Source organism: Oryx dammah, unplaced genomic scaffold (genome assembly GCF_014754425.2).
Source record: "Oryx dammah isolate SB20612 unplaced genomic scaffold, SCBI_Odam_1.1 HiC_scaffold_26, whole genome shotgun sequence".
Classification (NCBI taxonomy): domain Eukaryota; kingdom Metazoa; phylum Chordata; class Mammalia; order Artiodactyla; family Bovidae; genus Oryx; species Oryx dammah.
Window position 1 is genome coordinate 14,193,057 of NW_024070210.1, and position 23,266 is coordinate 14,216,322.

Here is a 23,266-nt window from a genome sequence, read left to right on the forward strand (position 1 = left end):
ACAATCTCTTTGTAAAATCGGGAGATAGGTAGTCCTGAGTAGGTAGAGTGTGAGATCTAATCTTCTTTGTTGTCTTGCAGTCTTTGAGGATGCTATCTTCAGTTAACGTCTTCAACCACACCACATTCTAGGCCACAGGCAGAGAGGTGGAAAAGTGGAGGGAAAGCAGCACTTGCTGTTTTAAAGGACGTACTCCAGCCCTGGTATACCCATCATTTCTGTTCACTTCCTGTTGGCCCGAATTCCTCACACGGCTGTCTTTTGCTGCAAGAGAGATTGGGGAATGTGGTATGTAGCTGGGTAGCCTTGTACCCAGAGAAAACGGAAGAGCATCTATTGCTAAAGGGAATTTAAAGAGAATGTATACAGGGAGCCACTTAGCTGTTTCTTCCACAGTTTGGTAGGAGGAAAAGCTCTAACTGGAATGTCTTTTTTTTTTTTTTTCCTTTAAATGATCAGTTTTCTTAAAATCTTTTTTTTTTTAAATTTTATTATTATTTTCTTAATTTTATTTTTTTATTTATTTTGCGGCCCTTGGACCACCAGGGAATTCCCTACTTAATTTTATTTCTTTACAAATTGAAGATGCATTGAAAAATAAACTAATGAAGAGGTCCAGAGCAGGAGTATCCCAGGCTGGGAGCAGGCAAACCTGGTCACTGTCAAGCCCAGCCCTTGTCCTGCCCCAGTCAGTTCTGGCTGGAAGATAACAGTCAGGCACTCTATCAGTACCGAAGCCTGGGGAGAGAGAGTGTCCTGGCAGGAAAGGCTAGCCACCTCTGCTTTTCTCCCCGTCAGCCTCCAGCTTGGAGAGCGGTGTTTCCAGCGGGAGCTCAGAGTGAGATGTGGGCTGGCTCCATGAGGTATTGCAAGTTGGTGACTAGGCTCCCTGCAGAAGCGTCCAGTGTTGGGGCCTCTGCAGCTGGAAAGGAGGCTGATCCCTCTCCCGGGTCTCAGGACACTTTGCAGCTCTGTTCCCAGGCCCATTCGTGTCTGATAATGTGCCTCTTTCCACCAACGGATCACCAGTCACTGCAGGAGAAAGAATGAGCCATGGAAGCAGAGCTAGAAAGCTAATCAGCCCCCCTCAGTGAGGGAGTTGGCTGTTGACTTCTAGACCCTGAAGACTGACCACTTTTCTCTCCACTGTCTGTGGTTTATACCCTGCTCTTGTGCATGTGTTTGTGTTTATCCCGAGCATAGCAAGTTGTTGATGAAACTCGGCTGAATTAGCAGCCCTTCTCCCTGGGATCCCTACTCTCCTCACCTGCCCTTCTCTTCTTAGAGGCTGGTCCAAAGGGACATCTAATATTGCAAGCGTCTGGGTGGCTCCAAGGCCCCCAACACCAAATCACATACAGTGAGCTGAGGAACTGCATTCCTCACAGCAGGATTAGCAGGAACAGGAGGGTAATGTAAGGGGATAAGGGCCCCTCCCAACAGCAGGGCATGACAGAGTGGTCGGGTACTTGAGCCCAGAGAGAAGGTGTCCCTTACGTTCCTTTAAGGTCAGCTTATGTGACTTGCCCGCTGTGGAGCTGCCCCAGTTTCTCTGCTGTCCTGGGTACTCTGTGGAGGCTGGCCTGGACGCTATGCTGTTTACCCATGTGCTCTAGCCCAGTCGCTGTCCGAACCTCCTTGTGCCTGTTGACAGAGAAGGTCCCCATGGGATCCTCCCCCACTCAAGGCTCTTGTCTCACCGGGGGGTATTGCACTGCATGTCCAGCTTGTCCTCATTTCACCACGGTAAGCTTCATCTCTGTGCCCTCGGACCATCAGTGAGGCCTCGCACCTTCTTAGACAGCAGATTATCCAAAACTGGCAGAACATCCAACCACTGGTGGTCTGACTGAAGGAGGTGATGTGGAAGAAGCTCTGGACAACACCCTGCTGGACAGTCGCTCCCACCAGGGAAGAAGTTGAGCTCATTCTCCAGCAAATACATACCCCTGTTGCTTAGACACTCTAGATGCTCCAACTACCAGTTTAGTGGTATTCTCAACGGGAGACTTTGTCACCGGTAGGAGCTGAGGATAGGAGAAGACGTTGGTCTCAGCCACGTCCGTGGAGGTAACCAGCTGTCGGACTTAGGCATGGTCATCAGTAGTGACCTCAGCTCCAGGACATCACTCTTCAACACAGACTTCAGGTATACTGGGAGCAGCTTCATGCCCTCGGAAAGGATCAGTTGTCCTACAGAGGAGGAGGTCACACAGTTCTTTCTGTAACAGGCCGACATCTGGGCACACCGAGTGATGAGAGTGTCAGGAATAATCTTCACAGGGCTGTTTGGAATCCCGCCACCCTGCCCCAGGCTGTGGATGCAGAGCCGTGGCTGCCCTGCACAGCCCGGGTAGAGCAGAGCACACTACAAGGCTCCACTCCCCTCGTTACGCTTAACCCCCCAGTCACCATCTTGTCCCCATCCAGCCCCACATCTGTTGTGTCACTCGTGTAGAAAGCCCCAGAGAGATCTGTGGCGCAGACATTAGTGCTTGTCTGGACCCGCAGCGCAGCATCAAAGCCAGCGACCTTCTGTAGATCCTGACTCTGGTTGCTAAGGAACCGTGGCTGGTCACGCTCCACCTGAAGGCAGGTGTGTTACAGAGAGCCACCGGTGAGCTGGGGCACTGCAGAGAGCATTGCCATATCCACACACAGGCTCCAGAGGAGGGCGAGGTCTACACCATAGCCTTGGGCCACACATTCTTTGGCCAGGACCTGATAGGCACCCGCCTGAGGCTGAAACAGAGTCCTCTTGTCTACGCTGATCAGCTTCCTGTCATCTCAGTTATTCAGTCTCCCTGCAGCCTCTGCAGTGAGCAGGCAGGTGTGAAACAGAAACCTGGACACTCAGCAGCCTTCAGAGCCTCCATCCTGGCCTGGATAACTGGAGCAAATACTTTCTCTTGTCTCCCTCGTGTCTGCAGATTTTTCTGGAATCTGATCCAATAAGCTGGTGATAACTGCCCGAGACTCATTGACATTGACCAGGAAGCCATCCAGCATGTTACCCACATCAGATACAACCATCGTCTGTAGTTGCGCTAGTGAGCTCTCTGCATGGTACAGGTGGAGCACCTTAGTACAGGTGACAAAGCCCACAGGGATCACTGACTCTTCTGCCCACCCTCCCTAGGCAGAAAGTCTAACAGTACCTTGAGCTGCTCACAGAGGAGCCTAACAAGACCACTCCTGGTGCCGTTATAGGAGACGTCAGTCATGAAGATGAAGGCAAGAGTCCTGGGGAACTTGCTGTTCTTGCAGTGATCCACAGTGGCCAAGAATTTGTAAGAGCCCAGGGATAGCTCAAGACCATCATAAGCACCCACTCATTTGCTGGTATGAGCCGGATGTTGAGAACACATCAACATGGGGTGGGGAACATCACTGATACAGCTGCAAAAGCAACACTGGAAGGTTTTCCCTCCCTCAAGGAACCGCATGAAGGGACACACACGTGGTTTGCAGTGATTGCAGCGCAAAGGGCCCAGTTCCTCATGGTCAGTGATACACAGTGAAGCCTCCTCTGGGGGCAGCCTTGCCAGTGGCCTGATGACAGCTGCCGGGGCACTTGAGCCTTACCCATGTCAGATGGGCACAAGGTAGTGTAGGTTGTGCATTGGACGTATCAGGGGTTGCATTCCCTTGGTCATTCACCAGGAGGTTGGTGGTGACTAAGGGTAGCACCTGGCCCCGTACTCCAGTAACAGGTGGCACTGAACCCTGATTGTTCCTGTCATCCTCAGTAACCTCAGTAGGGCTTGGGATGGCATCAGGGTCCAGGCACTTAGGAGGCAGTGGTTGGAAAGCCCTGGCTGCCTTACGAAAGTGGCTGCTCCTGGGTAGGGACTTCCATAATTGGTCCAAGGCCCCCGGCTGGTCCACAGGAACCGTTGCAGCTGCTAGCCTAGCTTCGAGAAAGAGTGCATGGGTGGTTGTGGTCCTGGGGGCCAGTCGTTTGGATGCTGGGGGCAGAGCTTGAAGAGGAGAGGAGGACACATGACTGGGCTGGCTCTGGCTGTCCCCTCCCCCCAGCTCGGAGTGTGGAGCTGGAGGGCTGTGGTGGGGCAGATCGCTGGGGAGGCTGGGCCCCACGGTGGCCCTGAGGGTAGGAGCCATACAGACCAGGGTTAGGGAGCCTTCCTGACGCTAAGGGGCAGTGATGTTGGTGGGCCATAGTCTAGCCTCACAGTGGGAGGGCCACAGCCCTGCCCATCTGCATTCCAGCCCGGTGAGCAGTCACCTGCGCCTTTGTCGGGGGAGGGCCAGAGGGCTGAAGCCAGCTGGCTGGCGTGATAGGCACCTGTGCATTTGGACAGTGGAGCTTGGCCCATTCTGTGCATCTTCTTGGCCAAACTGGCTGTAGGCTGTCTGGCCATAGCCAGCCTGTGCTGTTGAGGCTGGAGGTGCTCCTGGGGAAGGTGGGAGAGAGGTCAGCAGGGAGCCTGGTACCGGGCCATTGTTGGCTCCATGGGGCGAAGGGGCGGCTGTGAGTCCTGGTTGCCCACCATAGCTGGATGATAACCCTGAGTAGTTGGGCTGGGGCTGCCCAAAAGGCAGCCCCGGTGGAGCTGACGGGTTATCCAACCAGTGAGCCCCACTTGATCTCACCCAGCTCCAGATCCAGGCTTGACTTCATTGCTAACGTCAAGGCTCCCAGGCTCCACTTCCAGTTTCCTTGAAATCTTGTATTAAATAACCTATTACTTGCCCTTTGTTTTGTGATTTCTTTTTGCTGTGGAAAATTAGTCTTATTTAATGGTGATGAGCATGTTCTCTGTAGCAATTCAGTTCACTCACTCAGTTGTGTCTGACTCTTTGTGACGCCATGAATCGCAGCACGCCAGGCCTTCTCTGTCCATCACCAACTCCCGGAGTTCACTCAAACTCATGTCCATCAACTCCGTGATGCCATCCAGCCATCTCATCCTCTGTCGTCCCCTTCTCCTCCTGCCCCCAATCCCTCCCAGCATCAAAGTCTTTTCCAGTGAGTCAGCTCTTTGCATGAGGTGGCCAAAGTACTGGAGTTTCAGCTTTAGCATCATTCCTTCCAAAGAACACCCAGGGCTGATTTCCTTTAGAACAGACTGGTTGGATCTCCTTGCAGTCCAAGGGACTGTCAAGAGTCTTCTCCAACACCACAGTTCAAAAGCATCAATTCTTTGGTGCTCAGCTTTCTTCACAGTCCAACTCTCACATCCATACATGACCACTGGAAAAACCATAGCCTTGACTAGACAGACGTCTGTTGGCAAAGTAATGTCTCTGCTTTTCAATATGCTATCTAGGTTGGTCATAACTTTCCTTCCAAGGAGTAAGCATCTCTTAATTTCATGGCTGCAATCACTATCTGCAGTGATTTTGGAGCCCCCCAAAATAAAGTCTGCCACTGTTTCCACTGTTTCCCCATCTATTTCCCATGAATTGATGGGACCAGATGCCATGATGTTCGTTTTCTGAATGTTGAGCTTTAAGCCAACTTTTTCACTCTCCTCTTTCACTTTCATCAAGAGGCTTTTGAGTTCCTCTTCACTTTCTGCCATAAGGGTGGTGTCATCTGCATATCTGAGGTTATTGATATTTCTCCCACCCAGCGTTTCTCATAATGTACTCTGCATATAAGTTAAATAAGCAAGGTGACAGTATACAGTCTTGACATACTCCTTTTCCTATTTGGAACCAGTCTGTTGTTCCATGTCCAGTTCTAACTGTTGCTTCCTGACCTGCATATAGGTTTCTTAAGAGGCAGGTCAGGTGGTCTGGTATTCCCATCTCTTTCAGAATTTTCCACAGTTTGTTGTGATCCACACAGTCAGAGGCTTTGGTGTAGTCAATAAAGCAGAAATAGATGTTTTTCTGGAAGGAAGTCTCTTGCTTTTTCCATGATCCAGCGGATGTTGGCAATTTGATCTCTGGTTCCTCTGCCTTTTCTAAAACCAGCTTGAACATCAGGAAGTTCACAGTTCACGTATTGCTGAAGCCTGGCTTGGAGAATTTTGAGCATTCCTTTACTAGCATATGAGATGAATGCAATTGTGCGGTAGTTTGAGCATTCTTTGGCATTGCCTTTCTTTGGGATTGGAATGAAAACTGCCTTTTTCCAGTCCTGTGGCCACTGCTGAGTTTTCCAAATTTGCTGGCATATTGAGTGCAGCACTTCCACAGCATCATCTTTCAGGGTTTGAAACAGCTCCACTGGAATTCCATCACCTCCACTAGCTTTGTTCATAGTGATGCTTTCTAAAGCGCATTTGACGTCACATTCCAGGATGTCTGGCTCTAGGTGAGTGATCACACCATCGTGATTATCTGGGTTGTGAAGATCTTTTTGTACAGTTCTTCTGTGTATTCTTGCCACCTCTTCTTAATGTCTTCTGCTTCTGTTAGGTCCATACCATTTCTGTCCTTTATCGAGCCCATCTTTGCATGAAATGTTCCCTTGGTATCTCTAATTTTCTTGAAGAGATCTCTAGTCTTTCCCATTCTGTTGTTTTCCTCTATTTCTTTGCATTGATCTTTGAGGGAGGCTTTCTTATCTCTCCTTGCTATTCTTTGGAACTTTGCATTCAGATGCTTATATCTTTCCTTTTCTCCTTTGCTTTTCACTTCTCTTCTTTTCACAGCTATTTGTAAGGCCTCCCCAGACAGCCATTTTGCTTTTTTGCATTTCTTTTCCATGGGGATGGTCTTGATCCCTGTCTCCTGTACAATGTCAGGAACCTCATTCCATAGTTCATCAGGCACTCTATCTATCAGATCTAGTCCCTTAGATCTATTTCTCACTTCCACTGTATAATCATAAGGGATTTGATTTAGGTCGTACCTGAATGGCCTTGTGATTTTCCCTACTTTCTTCAATTTAAGTCTGAATTTGGCAATAAGGAGTTCATGATCTGAGCCACAGTTAGCTCCCGGTCTTGTTTTTGCTGACTGTATAGAGCTTCTCCATCTTTGGCTGCAAAGATGGGAAGTTTAGACAAACTTGGCAGGCAAACATTATCTGAATTTTGACTTATGGCCTCTTTGATTTGTTGCCCTTTAAAAAAATGCTAGTTCTGACTTTCCCCCCTTTTTTGGGGGTCTATCATCATGCGTATTAATGAGAATGTGGGGAGAGGTTACTTACAGCAGACAGTTAGAACCTGATGTCCCTTAATATAGAGAAGTAAGTAGTTACAATGTTGAGGCAGGTATCCCTTATCCTAGATAAGATCGTAAGCAGTATTCCAAATGTACAGAATTGATAACGTGGGGAGCCAGTTTTTTGTTTTTTTTTTTTTTGAGGCGGGGGAGCCAGTTTTTAAAATTTACTAAAGCCCTAAAAGTTTTCAGGCTGTGCCAACATACAAAAAGCTAGTGAGTGCAGGAAAAAAGTTCTAAAGTATTTTTAACACAGAATCTGTGTCTGTTAAATTTATTTCAGTTGATAGCAACTGACTCTCACTGGACAAAAAGGCGACTTATTATCAGGATGATGAGTATAGAAGCAAAAGCGGAAGGAGGGAGTGGGGAGGCATTGATGAACCACTCAGAAAAGGTGAAATGACAGGAAATAACACAGTGCTTGGGAGTTACTCCCTGGAGCTGGTTGTGGACCTTTTCCCCAGGATGTTGGCAGTCCAGTGCCCTTCAGACTCCTTCACCAATGAAATTTTAAATCCCTGCGCGACAGAGTTAACTGGGTTCATTTTGGCAGAGTTGCCTACCCCTGTGCCAGCCAGTTGGGAGCCAGGAAGTCGGGTCCTACTGCACAGGGGTGACCACCAGGCGCCCATCCCTGGTGTGAGGGAGTATTCCCAGAAAAGGGAGACTGATGTGACTCTGGTGGCCTTTCCAGTTTGCGGCCACTACAAAGCCAGGGTGGCAAGCACTGCGTTACAGGCCCAGAACACGCTAGAGGCTGGAGAGACCTCAGGGAAGATGTGACATTTGCTCAGACCTGCCCTGGCACACCATCTCCTGTGACGTTCATCCTTCATACCTCGATGCTTACCTGGAGACAGGAGTGCTACAGAGATGCAGGTAGTGGGTGATGATAGTAACTCCCGTGCGGAGCACCACTTCCCAGAGCACACAGGGGGCCGCAGTCTGAAATCATGCAGAGTGTACAAACTTGGAGTTTGCAGGAGGAATATGGTCATGTGAAAATATAGCTGGCTCTGGAAGCATTTCTTAGTCCATTCCTTCTGAGATACTAATCAACAAGAAATCAGTTTATCCAGACTGCAAGAAAAAAAAATGTGGACTCCCTGCTTTTCAAAGTGAGGACACTTCTGGAAATAACACGTTCAGAGTGTCGCATAGCTTGTGTGATGGGCGTAAAGCTCCAAACTATTTTCTCTAGTATGTGTGGTAGGCAGTAGAGAGAGGCTAGTACATTGCAGGAAATTCCAAGAAAAGACCATTTCAGCAGAACTGATTTTTAAGGAACAACACAGCATATCGCTGGAAATGAATGGGGTTCATTTAAAAGAAAAGACATAACAGTCCTTTGATGGCTGAGGCATAATGGGTGGTTCATATTGAACTTTAGTTTTTAAAGTAATGTCCGTCCCAAGCTCTCCGCCAGGTGGACACGTTCTGTGGTGATAAGGCAGGTCCTGTGATCCTGCTGTCACGCTGAGTGGGAACGTGTGTGTTTGCTTTAAAAGAAATCATGCTGCTGTGATTTTGTGTTTATATCACAAACGTAAGGTTCCATTTTCCAATAATTACTTCCTCATTATTGCTTCATTGCATAGTTGCTTTGTTTGCTTTTTTGGGATTCTTGAAACCTCTGCTCAGGCTTATTCCTTCTAGTTATTTTACAATGAAACCACCCACCCACCCACCCCCTTTTTTTTTCTTTTCTGAAAGGAAAGAGAATGCAATACATTATCCAGATCTTTCTTTTGCCACAAAAGACACTCTTAGGACAATTAGCAAAATCTAAATAAAGTCCATATTAGTATTCTAACAATTTCCTGATTTTGATAATTGTCCTGTAGTTAGGTAAGAGGATGTCTTTGTTTTTAGAATATGCGCTGAACACTTTCTCATAGTATGCTCACATGGCCTTTCCTCAGTGGAGATCTCTGCCTGCTCTTCTTCTGAGATCATCAGATGGGCTTCCCTGGTGGTAAAAAATCTGCCTGCCAGCGCAGAAGATGCAGGTTCGATCCTTGGGTTGGGAAGATCCCCTGGAGAAGGAAATGGCAACCCACTCCAGTATTCTTGGGATTACTGGGAAACCCCGTGGACAGGAGCCTAGCAAGCTACAGTCCCTGGGGTTGCTAAAGAGTCAGACATGACTTAGTGACTAAACAACAACAGTCACATCAAGGGCCTCCCAGGTGGCACAGTGGTAAAGAACCCACCTGCCAGTGCAGGAGACACAGGAGTCTCGGGTTAGTTCCCTGGTCTGGAAAGATCCCCTGGAGGAGGAAATGGCAACCTGCTCCAGTATTCTTGCCTGGAAAACCCCGTGGACAGAGGAGCCTGGTGGGCTACAGTCCATGGGGTCACAAAGAGTTGGACACAACTGAACACACTCACATCAAAAGGGACCTAAACAGATTTATCCCCCAAAGGCCCCGCCTTCAGACACCTTCCCACTGAAAGGCTTAGGCCTTTAACATCTGAATGGGGGCAGAGACGCAAGCACTCAGCCCCTAGCATCCTGCCCAAGGCCCTCCTGAGTGTGCTCAGTCTGTCAGTCACATCCAGCTCTTTGTGATCCCACAGACTGTAGCCCACCAGGCACCTCTGTTCTAAAAGTCATGTTTTTTCAGTTCAGTCACTCAGTCGTGTCTGACACTGCGACCCCATGGACTGCAGCACGCCAGGCCTCCCTGTCCATCACCAACTCCCAGAGTTTACTCAGACTGATGTCGAGTTGGTGATGCCATCCAGCCATCTCATCCTCTGTCATCCCCTCTCCTTCTACCTTCAGTCTTTCAATCAATCATTAGGGTCTTTTCAAATGAGTCAGTTCTCCACATCAGATGGCCAAAGTACTGGTGTTTCAGCTTCAGCATAGTCTTTCCAAAGAATATTCAGGACTGATCTTTAGGATGGACTGGTTGGATCTCCTTGCAGTCCAAGGGACTCTCAAGAGTCTTCTCCAACACCACAGTTCAAAAGCATCAGTTTTTCGGTGGTCAGTTTTCTTTATAGTCCAACTCTCTCATCCGTACATGACTACTAGAAAAACCATAGCCTTGACTAGATGGACTTTTGTTGTCAAAGTAATGTCTCTGCTTTTTAATATGCTGTCTAGGTTGGTCATAGCTTTTCTTCCAAGGAGCAAGTGTCTTTTAATTTCACTGCAGTGATTTTGGAGCCCAAGAAAATAAAGTCTGTCACTGTTCCCATTGTTTCCCCATATGTTTACCATGAAGTGATGACCAGATGCCATGATCTTAGTTTTCTGAATGTTGCGTTTTACACCAACTTTTTCACTCTCCTCTTTCACTTTCATGAAGAAGCTTGATGTTTTCACTCTTCTCTTTCACTTTCATCAGGAGGCTTCATCATGTTTTATGGTGTGTACTTACAGTCTTGACTTAAATTTTTTTTATTTGCCTTTTTTATTTTAGGAAAAAAATATTACCATTCAAGCCAATGTATCTTGCTGTTCATTGGCATTCTTAAATTTCCCTTGATGATGAGTACTAACAGTGTCACACTCTGGTCTGCTCAATGTAAAATTTGTTAACCTGGAGGGAGTAAAATGCCAATTTTTTTATTGCCTTGTTGTCAGTATAATTATCAAGTTACAACGATTGAAAGGTCTCTTAGGAGCCCTCTTGCGTGGTGAGTCCAGAATATGAAATAACCCTGTAAGGGCTTATAACCTGTGTTTGTTTAGAGTGAACTTGATCTCCGGTTCAGTTGAGGCTAGAAAGTGTCAGATCTGAGTTCTAGGGATGTCGTAACATTAATTGGGCAATCCCTGTAAGTTAACCCCTTCTGTGACAGAGCAAAGATCGTAATGTACATTTTCATTTACAGATATTTGTTGAGCTCCTACAAGGTGCCAACTTTCTGTAATACAAATGGTAATAAAAGGCCACTTCCCGCTTGGCTTGTGGGATCTTAGTTTCCCAACCAGGAATTGAATCCATATCCATGGCAGTGAAAACACAAGAGTCCTAACCACTGGACCGCCAGGGAATCCCAGAAGGAAACATAATTGAGTACTTACTGTTTGTTCAGTTCAGTTCAGTTCATTCGCTCAGTCATGTCCGACTCTTTGTGACCCCATGGACTGCAGTACGCCAGGCCTCCCTGTCCATCACCAACTCCCAGAGTTTACTCAGACTCATGTCCATTGAGTCAGTGATGCCATCCAACCATCTCATCCTCTGTTGTCCTCTTCTCTTCCCACCTTCAATCTTTCCCAGCATCAGGGTCTTTTCAAATGAGTCGGTTCTTTGCATCAGGTGGCCAAAATATTGGAGCTTCAGCTTCAGCGTCAGTCTGTCCAATGAATATTCAGAGTTGATTTCCTTTAGGATGGACTGGTTGGATCTCCTTCTAGTCCAAGGGACTCTCAAGAGTCTTCTCCAGCACCACAGTTCTAAAGCATCAATGCTTCGGCGCTCAGCTTTCTTTATAGTCCAACTCTCACATCCACATATGACTACTGGAAAAGCCATAGCTATGACTAGACGAACCTTTGTTGGCAAAGTAATGTCTCTGCTTTTTAGTATGCTGTCTAGATTGGTCATAACTTTTCTTCCAAGGAGCAAGTGTCTTAATTTCATGGCTGCAGTCACCATCTGCAGTGATTTGGGAGCCTCAAAAAATAAAGTCAGCCACTGTTTCCACTGTTTCCCCATCTATTTCCCATGAAGTGATGGGACCAGTGCCATGATCTTAGTTTTCTGAATGTTGTTAGCACTTAATAAATCCTATCCTGAGTGCTAGTTGTACAGTGAACAGAAATCTGGTGCTTTCCCTTATGGAATATTATACACATATAGGGTGATAACACCATTATTTTTATTTGAATCACATCAGAGTTCAGATTTAGCATTCAGATGGTAAAGAATCTGCCTGCAATGTGGGAGACCTGGGTTGGGAAGCTCCCCTGGACAAGGAACTGGCGACCCACTCCAGTATTCTTGCCTTAATAATCTTGCCTGGAGAATCCCATGGACAGAGGAGCCTGGCAGGCTACAGTCCTTGGGGTCACAAAGAGTTCGGCACAACCGAGTGACTCACAGACATGTGCTTTGACTGAGGCCATGTTATAGAAGTTGCTTCACAGTTGAATCTCAGTTAAATGCATTAAAATGCATTTAATTTTATTAAATGAAGCTATGAGAGAATCACACAATATTTCAAAGCAAACTAAGGATTAAACGTCCTACTTCCTGCTCAGTTCAGTCAACTGTGTAAATTTACATGGTCTTGCTGGTTTGGGTGTGTCTGAAAATAAAGGCAAATATCTTTTTTAAAGAGATCCACCCACTGCATTCCTGGCATATGTATCTCCACACATTTGTTAGAGACATAGGAGCTCTGAAAATTGCCTTCTTATTCGTATGTTCTATTGAGAAAAAACAGTTTAAACAATTTCAGAGTTAAAAGGTGAGTTAGGTACTGGTATTCAAACACAGTGTTCTTATGGCAGAATATTTTTATAGTTTTTTTTTTTTTTTAAAGGATCAGGATGTTATTTTTCTTGTGTTTTAAGTGATCTTGATTTTGCTTTGTCCAGCTTAATAGCTTGCTTATATGTTATTACTTTTAAACAAGTTTTTAATCTTCAAATATTGACTTATTTTTAACTATTCTGTTCTAGACACATTACAGCTTTGCTCTTGCATAAAAGTTTATTATGCACTAGATGTTAACACAGACTTCCATCTCTGGGGAAGAGATTGATAAAGACTTAAGTCAGTTTTATGAATAGTTTTCAGAAGTTCTTTAGGCATCAAATTGAAATAGTACCAACAGATTCCATGTATCTTGCCTATGAAAATGTCTTTCCTCCATAAAATACAGTAAGTTCTTCCCAAACTGTTCTGTAGCATTCTAGTAGCTTTCTCAAGCTAACATTCCCAGGATACAGAAATCTAAAATATATTTAGTCCTTGGATCAGGTTGCCTGAGAGGCCAGGAAAGAGTCTTCTATTCCTTTGGAATTCTTAACTCGAGTACAGTTGAAATTGAAAATATATGAGAATTGAAAATATATGTTCCTGGTAAACTGTGATTATAAATTGTGATGGAGAGGGAAGCCTGGCGTGCTGCAGTCCCTGGGGTCGCAAAGAGTCAGACTCACTGAGCAACTGAACTGAACTGAAATTGTGATTGACCATCCTCACAGCAGTTCGTTGTTTCAGAGTTAAAAGTACATACAAACTACTTCAGTGGAAATTTACTCTAAAGCAACATTTCCATTTAAATTGAACAAAGAGTAAAAAGTTTTCACCTATGGGATCAAAAGTATAGTACCTTGTTGTTTTTGTGTTAAATTTTGGATATCCCTAAAAAAGGAAGCTAGGCATAATCTTACAGTGTTTAGAAAGAGTCACTAGGTCAGGATGAAGGAGAACAGAATGATTTCAGGACTGTTACTGATCACGCTCACAGTTTTTCCCCTTGTGTTAGATTTCATTTTCTTCTTGCTTTATAGAATGCTGGATCACTCTTATGTAAGCATTTTACTCTGCACATAATTTATTTGTGTTAGCACTAACAACAAAGGGCAGTATAAACTATGTGTTTTCATAGGGCCTCATGGTGATAATTATTTGAAATGCTATGGCTTGATGACTTTAAGAATATAAGCTAGTAAAACATTTATGAATGTTTTATTTTATTCTAAAACTGAATTTACTTTTGATAATTTGTAAGCTAATATGCTGTTTTCAGAACAGGCTTTTTCTTTGTCCATTTCTGTTTTCTTCATTAAAACAAAGAAAATTATGCATTCTCCAACTATACCATTTTAGGGTCTCTTTCGTAAAATAAAACGATAGAAATCAGTGTTAAGCGTTTTTCTTAGACAGTCCTTCTTCCTTTGTTTCTCTTTGCTGTTCATCTGAAGTATATATAACTTGAAACTTATTTCCATTGAAAAGATTTATGCCCTGCTTAGAACTTAATGGATGTTTGGATTTTTTTTTTTTTTGACAGTTACTTAGAGAATTCTGAAGGTTACACATCTGTAGGGACTTTTTAAGTAGTAGTAGAGATTTTAAGTAGTAATCTTCTTCTTACCATGACTGAAATAAACATTTTTAACTTCCCTTTTAGGTACATCATGTTACACAAAATGGAGGACTGTATAAAAGACCCTTTAATGAAGGTTTTGAAGAAACACCAATGCTGGTTGCTGTACTTACTTATGTGGGGTATGGTGTCCTTACTCTCTTTGGATATCTTCGAGATTTCTTGAGGCATTGGAGAATTGAAAAGTGTCACCATGCAACCGAAAGAGAGGAACAAAAGGTAATTGTCAGTCTTCAATTCTGAAAACGAAAGCCTCTTATCTTGCTGTTTTCACTCATTTTTTTCTCTAGGCATTTGGGTATACATTAAAGTTGTTTTTTTTTTTTTTTTTAATTTTATTTATTTGGCTTTGCCAGGTCTTAGTTTCAGCCTGTGTGATTTCTGTCTTCACTGAAGCATGTGGGTTCTTTAGCTGTGGCATGTGGGATCTAGTTCCCTGACCAGGGATTGAACTCAGGCCGCCTGCATTGGGAGCTCAGAGTCTTAGCCACTGGACCACCAGAGAAGTCCCTACATTAAAGTTTTAAAAAATGATAATAATCTAGACGCAGTTAAATGAAAACATTCCACAAGGAAAGTGAGGACAAAGGTGAAGTCACAGAGAAATCAAAGAATGAAACATCTGTACTTACTTCATGGCCAAGAGAGCTGCAGTTCACAGGTTAAGTGATGTTTCCCAAGATGAGTGATGTTAGAACTGGCTTGTGGAGGCAGGCCTGTGAAGAGCCAGAAGCCATGCCCTTTCTGTTGACAGCACCACATGGTGTCCAAGTTGTGTCTCCAGTCTTCAGGAAAGACCGTGTTCTTCAGAACGCATGTTGTGTTTTGTCATAGACATGTTGTACACGCCTGTCTTGTTCACAGGTTGCCTCTACCCCCAAAAAACGCAAACCCTGAAGCAGAGTGTGGCTGAGCCCCTGTTTCCATGGCGAGCAGTCTTGTTTTAGCCGTGGTAAACAGAGATGTGATGATTGTCTCGGGGAGGAGACCCTCTTTCCCCTCACTTCACTTTTCTCTGCATACTCCTTTGTGCCTCTGTAGTTAAATATAATATACATGTATTATCTACTCTTTAAAAAATTGTTGTAAATCAACTATACTCCAATAAAATACAAACAAAGCCTAAGTTGTCTTGTGCTGAGGAACAACAGTATGTTCTTTGCCAAACCAAAACTTTCGTTATGGGCATTTTTAAAGTTTTTTGATTTAATTATTTAAAATTATAAAAGATTTTCTTTTTCCCATAATAAATGTTTTTTTTTTCCTTTTTCCATTGAAAAAATAAGTAAATAGAATCAGAGTGAAATAATGTCCGATCTTGTAAAAAGCAAACTTGAGTGTTCTCACTTGTGAAGTATGGAGAGGGTGGCCCTCCAGGCCAGGGCATGTGCTTGATCAGAGAAGGGATTCAGAAGTTGGGCGCTTGTGGCCCACCAAACCTCTCACTTCCATGGGGCATAGGAGGAGCGAGGCAAGTGTGGCAGCAGTGAGACCAGCACTGAGAGGGGGCAGTGATACTGGGAGTGGATGGCGAGACGCGGAAAGGGGAGTAAGGCACAGGAAACACGGGGAAGGAAAGGGCGTCCTCGGCTCCTAGGAGGCGAAACCTTGGGGATCCTGAAACTGGGAGAGCTGAGGAGCCAGGCCCTCTTCTCTCAGTCAACCATGCTGTCCCCTCCCCAGCCCCAGAGCCACAAGCTGCCCTTCTTTGTTACCCTAGCTAACGCAAGCAAAACCCTGCTTTCTGAACTCTAGAACTCACTCTGAACGCCAGACTAATTTTCATCATTAAAACTAGAACAAATTAAATTTCTTTTATTCACTTCTTTCCCCACCCCTCTACCCCTGTGTATCCCAAGTAGGCTTTCTGGTGAGTTGCATCCACAGTACTGATTTTTCACACCCTTCAGGTTTGGTTTACCCACTATCGGTTATTAGCTTACTATCTACTTCCTGTCTTGTTACAGTACCACGATAACTAATGTACAAACCAATATCTTCCTTATTAGACTGAATTGGTGGTGCTGGTGGTGACTGGGAACTAAAGTTTTATTCACTGAATGTTCAGACTAGAAAATCTTTATCTACAGGGACCTCTCATAGTGTCTGTACACTATGGCAACCTAATGATTGACATGTACAGCCGGGGGTGGGGGGAGCGCGAATTGTGGTGTAGAGAGATTTGCTGCTGAGGGGGTAGAAGTGTAGGCAGAGGTGCGGGGAGTGTTTGGGAGAGCCCAGGAAGTGCACGTGTGAGAAGCTGTGTTTGAATGTTTGATAGGCAGTGAGAGGTCCGAGGCGGTTTTGAGCAGGGGAGTGACTGGAGAGTGTGCACAGCTGGTGCGCGCTCTCACTGTGTGGTGGAAGAACAGATGAACCCCTGGGATGCATCTGAACTCCTTTGTGAAGGAGGACATTGTCTTCGGAACTTGTTTCAGTCTCCAGAGGGTAAATTGACTGTTTGGAAGCATTGGGACTGCCTGTGCGTGTACTTTGCTTTGTGTAGAAGGATTGGAACACGTAGATTTTCTTCTTAAATCTGATTCTGTTGAGGAAACACAAACACTTCAAAATTGTGGGCCTTTGCAAAGCACTGTGCAGGTAAATAGTACTTGGATTGTATGCAGACGTGGAACAAAAAAGTAAGCTGAGTAGCACAGAGTGAATCAGGAAATAATTCTTGAAGGAAGTAACGGGAGGAAGTATATAGAACAGAGGGGACATTTACCTATAGAGTTTGTTCATGGGACGATTGTACTCAACCGTTCAAATCCATTTCAGTAGGATTTTCATAGTAGTTGGCATTAGCAGCTAAAACCTGAATTCTGCCATTTTCTTGTAACAGTTCAGCTTTTAGAAGGGAAGGAAGGCTTCTTTGGCTTTATGGTAGATTGTGTGTGTTTTCTTATGCTGGATTAGATGTAGTGAGAGGGATAGACCATTTTAAAACTGTTGCACCGGAAAGAGGGGAGAGAAAGTGCTTGCTTAGGATCCTAAAATGCAGATATAACGTTGTTACTTTCTTATTTCCCTGAGTGAGTGGTGCTTGTAACCAACCACATCCTTATTTTTTCTCTCATTCCATTACAAAAGAGAACCTGCTTAAACTATTTATGTTAGTTCTTCTTTCTATGTTGCTTTGGGTAGAAATGAACCACACAGTCTTGCTAGTAAAGGTGAGTTTTGCATAAGTATGTTCTGTTTTACATAACTTGCATAAAATTATTGGAATTCTTTATTGCTTGATTCTCTGTTACTGGTGGTGTTTTGGATGAAAATGTGTTTTTCTCAGTCTGATTTCTTTATTATGTGAGGTGAAGCTAGTAGTTCAGAAACATGTATGTGATAGATACAGTAAAACTTGAGTTAATAAAAATGTTCCAACATCTAAATAGGAAATACCTAGAAGTCAGGAGCAAATTATGGTGGCTAGTTACCACATGGCCTTCCCTGCTGGCTCAGCGGTAAAGAATCTGCCTGCAATGCTGGAGACACAGGTTCAGTCCCTGCATCACGAAGGTTACCTGGAGAAAGAAGTGGCAGCCCACTCCAGCATTCTTGTCTGGAGAATCCCCATGGACAGAGGAGCCTGGTGGGCTGCAAAGAATCGGCCACAGCTGAGCAACTAAGCACAGCACATCGCCAGTTAACAATATCGTGATGGTTTGAAGTGGACAGCGAAGGGACTCAGCCATACATATACTTGTATCCATTCTCCCCCAAACTCCCCTCCCATCCAGGCTGCCACATAACATTGGGCCAGAGTTGTGTGTGGTCTACAGTAGGCCCTTGTTCGTTATCCAACACTTTTTTTTTCTTCTAATGCTTATCTATTCATTTAATTTCGTCTGTGCTGGGTCTTCGTTACTGCGAGAGCTGCTCTCTAGTTGCGGCGCTCGAGCCTCTCGTGTGGCCTTGTTGGGGAGCACGGGCTTTACGGCTTTAGCAGCTGCGGCACATGGGCTCAGTAGCTGCAGCTCAGGTTCCAGAGCATGGGCTCAGTTGCCCCGCAGCATGTGGGATCTTCCCTCATCAGGGATCGAACCTGTGTCTCCTGCATTGGCAGGTGGATACTTTACCACCGAACCTCCAAGGAAGTCCCCTGCTTTTGTTTTTTAACAGCTTTATTGAGATATAATTTATATACCATGAAGAGCACCTGTGTAAAACGTACAGTTGAATGATTTTTATTACTATTTACAGAAAAGGTACAGCCAGCACCATAAGCTAATCTTAGAGCGTTTTCATTATCTGAAAAAGGAACCCATATCCAATAACAATCTCCCTTCCTCCCTCACCCCACGCTCAGTAGCCACTAATCTACTTCCCATCTCTAGACATTTCATATAAATGGGATTATACAATGTGTAATTTTTTGTGTCTGGCTTCTTTCACTTGGAATGTTTTTGGAGTTCATCCATGTATAAAAAGTGAAAAAAAGTGAAAGTGTTAGTCACTCCGTTGTGTCTGACTCTTTGCAACCCCATGGACTGTGCCCACCAGGCTTCTCTGTCCATGGGGTTCTCCAGGCAAGAGTACTGGAGTGGGGTGTCATTCTCTTCTCCAGGGGATCTTCCTGACCCAGCGATTGAACCCAGGTCTCCTGCATCACAGGTAAGATTCTTTACTGTCTGGGCCACCAGAGAAGCCCCATGGTGTAGTATTTCAATTGTTCATTTTTTTGCTAAATCATATTTCATTGTATAGAATAGTCATCTGTTTTTATTTCTTCTAGGGATTTCTCACTGGGAATCTAAATCCAGAATAAACCTTTTTAAAGAGTTTTATTGAATGTTACCACTTTCCCCTTTTGCACTGGTGATGTTGCTAGGTTTGTAAGAGTTTCCCTGCCACCTGCTAGGCTTTTTTGTTTATAGCAACAATGTAGCTTTTTTAGGAAGTTTTTTTGACTTGAATCTTGAGGTCTCTGTTTATTTAGCTGTTCTTTGCATTCAGCAGTTTGGAACTGTTTTTTACTATTAACTCAGAATGTGAAAGTTTAAAAATCAGGTGTCCTATCCCCTATCCTCAGTCATTCTTTCTGAGTTTAAATTGAGTACCATTGCTGTGTCAAACTGGCAAACCGATTTCAAAATGCTTATTACGATAAAGTTTAAAAACAATAATAAAATTCATAGGTCCCAGAGACTACCTGTAAGCCCTCTCAACAGCTCTTAGATCCCAGTGTAAGAAACCATGTTGAGGTTTCCTCAGATTTCAAGCTATATTTTGGTTTTGTTGGTTCTCATTAAAACTTTTGGAAAATGTCATGACATCTTTGGTAGTAGATGACTGAAGATGTAAAAAAACGGTCTTCTCTACCTAAGTGTGGCTGTCCAGGCTGTCCAGTAGAGCTGGTCACAGATAACACAGGCCAGTGCTCTGCTCCTGATCACTGCACAATCAGTGCTGGCCTCTGGGATTCCTGAATCAGCTTTGCCTGTTTGTCCTGTATCGCATCATTGCAAGTAGCATAGATGGTTATTTCTCCCATCTCAGAAAAAAACCTTCTCTCGATCCTTTCTCCTCATTTATGCCTCCTTTCTTCTTTTAAAGCAGAGTTCTTCGATGGAGCAATGTCTTTCTGCTCTCCACTGAACCCACTCCAGTCCAGATTTTGCCCCTACCACTCCAACTGAAACAGTTCCTGTATTGCGAAAGCTGATAGTCCTTTCCCAGTCTTCGTCCTGTTTGGCCTCTCAGCAGCGTTTGACCCAGCTGATCGCTTCCTCCTCCTGAAGCGTTCTGCTCGCTTGGTTTCCTGGACCTGATTGCATTTGACCCATCTGATCGCTCGCTCCTTCTGAAGCATTCTGCTCGCTTGGTTTCCTGGACCTGATGGCCTGTGTCTCCTCCTGTCTTTCTGGCTGTTTTCTCTCATCCTCTCCTCTTGCATCCTTGTCATTTGCCCAACTTCTCGGTGTTGGTGTAGGTTGTGGCGCAGGCTTCATGCTTGGTCCTCTTCTCTTCTCATCTGCACTCACTCCCTTGGTGATTTCATCCGCTCTTTTGGTTTTCAGTGCCCCTCTGTACGACGAGAATGTCTAAATACATGTCTCCAGCACTGTCTCCCTCACTGGGCTCTACACTCTGTAGGTAGCTGCCCACTTGCATCTCCACATAGGCCCCGCAAACTCTGCGTGTCTAAAACTGAGCGGGCATACCCTTTTCTAATCAGCCAGCAGTCTTCCCCATCTCCCTGAATAACAGTTCTCTTCTTCCAGTTGCTTAGGCTTTGGAGTTAATCCTCTGTTCTTCTTTTTGGCATATGCCTTTTGTGGTCCATTAGGAAATGCAGACTTCACCCCTTTTTATCAATCTTAATTTATCACCTAGGAATAATTTATTGCTTACTTAGCCTCTCACTCCTCTGCTCCAGGCACACTGGTCTCTTTGCATTTCCTTCAAAGCTCTAAGTAAGTATACTCTTGCTTCAGTGCCATTGCACTTGCTGTTCACCTGCCAGGAAAGCTCTGCCCTAGGTAGTCTTGTGAATGGTTTCCTTGCCTTCTCTTCCTTATTGTACCCTGGCCACCCTAGCTAAATTTGAGCATGACGCCAGCATTTTACATCCTGCTTCTCTGTTTCATTTTTGTTTTCATTAGCACCTTTCACTACTGACATACTTTATATTTTCTACATGTGTCTTGGTATCTGTTTCTTCCACTAAAGCATAAATTCCACAAAGGCAAAGAGTATTACTTTCTTTTTCTTCACCGTATAATCGATGCCTGAAAGACTGCTTGGCACATGTTAATGTATCATATTACACATTCAGTTAAGTGTTTAAGAGGTGAGTGCTAAGATGTGAGTGGTGGTAATAATTACAGTGAAAAGTTCTGGGCTTTGAATTGATGTATTCACAGTCGTGTGTGTGTTTGTGAATACATATTCAGATGCAGACACACAGATGACCCACTTTTAGATTTAGAGAAAACAAATGTCTCTAATCTTGAGATCTCGTTTTATGCCTTCACTGATGTTACAGAAACAGCAAGGAAGTGACCTCCTATAACATTAAAAGCATGGAAGAACACACAGTAAGTAATATGACTTACATGAATAATAGGGAAAGCTCTTGACCACAATTCAGAGATTTTAAAGTCACCAGCTTAATAACTTTTCTCAGGTTATTTCACCTGATTGTCTTCATTAAGTAGAGTTAGAGGTGACATTGTTAGTTTGTAATACCCCTAGCCACATAAGGCTTTTTTTTTAATTAATTTTTATTGGAGTTTAGTTCCTTTTTACGATGTTGTGTTAGTTTCTGCTGTACAGCAAAGTGAGCCAGCTATGCATATGCATATATTCCCTCTTTTTTGGATTGCTTTTCATTTTCGTTACTTCAGGTGGGAATTATACAGGATTTTCAAATTCTCTTAATTAACGTATTGAAACAATTTTGTCATGTTTCACCTATATCTGGACATACCTTATGAGGTTATTTCCTTCTCTAGAAGAGGTGTTGCGCAAATAAAAATTTAGACCATTAAAGACTTTTTATCATTAGCCTGTCTTTGATATGCAATATCCTCTTTATCATGCTTCCTAGGTGGCTCAGTGGTAAAGAACCCACTTGTTAATGCAGGACCTGCAGGGATTCAATCCCTAGGCTGGGAAGATCCCCTGGAGGAGGAAATAGCAAACTCACTCCAGTGTTCTTGTCTGGATAATCCATGGACAGGGGGCCTGGCGGAGTAGTCCATGGCATCTCAAAGAGTCAGACATGACTGAGCACACACACAGTCAGTCAGTCAGTCATCCTGTTTATCACCATGAAATGTCTCAACAGTACTGTAGTAACCTGTAAACAGCGTTCAGTTCAGTTCAGCCGCTCAGTCGTGTCCGACTCTTTGTGACCTCGTGAATCACAGCACACCAGGCCTCCCTGTGCATCACCAACTCCCAGAGTTTACCCAAACTCATATCCATCGAGTTGGTGACGCCATCCAGCCATCTCATCCTCTGTCGTCCCCTTCTCCTCCTGCCCCCAATCCCTCCCAGCATCAGGGTCTTTTCCAGTGAGTCAACTCTTCGCATGAGGTGGCCAAAGTACTGGAGTTTCAGCTTCAGCATCAGTCCTTCCAGTGAACACCCAGGACTGATCTCCTTTAGAACAGACTGGTTGGATCTCCTTGCAGTCTAAGGGACTCTAAAGAGTCTTCTCCAACACCACAGTTCAAACGCCATCAATTCTTCGGCACTCAGCTTTCTTCAGAGTCCAACTCTCACATCCATACATGACCACTGGAAAAACCACAGCCTTGACTAGACGGACCTTTGTTGACAAAGTAATGTCTCTGCTTTTGAATATGCTGTCTAGGTTGGTCATAACTTTCCTTCCAAGGAGTAAGTGTCTTTTAATTTCATGGCTGCAGTCACCATCTGCAGTGATTTGGGAGCCCCCAAAAATTAAGTCTGACACTGTTTCCACTGTTTCCCCATCTATTTCCCATGAAGTGATGGGACCAGATGCCATGATATTCGTTTTCTGAATGTTGAGCTCTAAGCCAACTTTTTTACTCTCCTCTTTCACCTTCATCAAGAGGCTTTTTAGGTCCTCTTCACTTTCTGCCATAAGGGTGGTGTCATCTGAATATCTGAGGTTATTGATATTTCTCCCGGCAAGCTTGATTCCAGCCTGTGCTTCTTCCAGCCCAGCGTTTCTCATGATGTACTCTGCATATAAGTGAAATAAGCAGGGTGACAATATACAGCCTTGATGTACTCTTTTTCCTATTTGGAACCAGTCTGTTGTTCCATGTCCAGTTCTAACTGTTGCTTCCTGACCTGCATATAGGTTTCTCAAGAGGTAGGTCAGGTGGTCTGGTATTCCCATCTCTTTCAGAATTTTCCACAGTTTGTTGTGATCCACACAATCAAAGGCTTTGGCATAGTCAATAAAGCAGAAATAGATGTTTTTCTGGAACTCTAGAGCATTTTTAAAGAAAAGGTTTCAGGTGTGTAACCTTCAGTTTCAGTGGCCAAAGGTTTGGAAGCACCCTGATGTTTCCCAAATAGCCACGTGCCTTAGTGC

The 23,266-nt window shown here is 44.4% G+C and overlaps 1 protein-coding gene and 1 pseudogene across 1 annotated transcript in view; one reads left to right on the forward strand and one right to left on the reverse strand.

The window, feature by feature from the left end:
- Positions 1-23,266, forward strand: part of SPTLC2 (serine palmitoyltransferase long chain base subunit 2) — a 103,736-nt gene that overhangs the window by 13,040 nt on the left and 67,430 nt on the right. The window contains exon 2 of the mRNA XM_040226000.1: positions 14,254-14,448. Coding sequence (XP_040081934.1) covers positions 14,254-14,448 — 195 coding nt within the window. The remainder of the gene's footprint in view (positions 1-14,253; positions 14,449-23,266) is intronic.
- Positions 1,190-7,091, reverse strand: LOC120852619 (annotated as a pseudogene).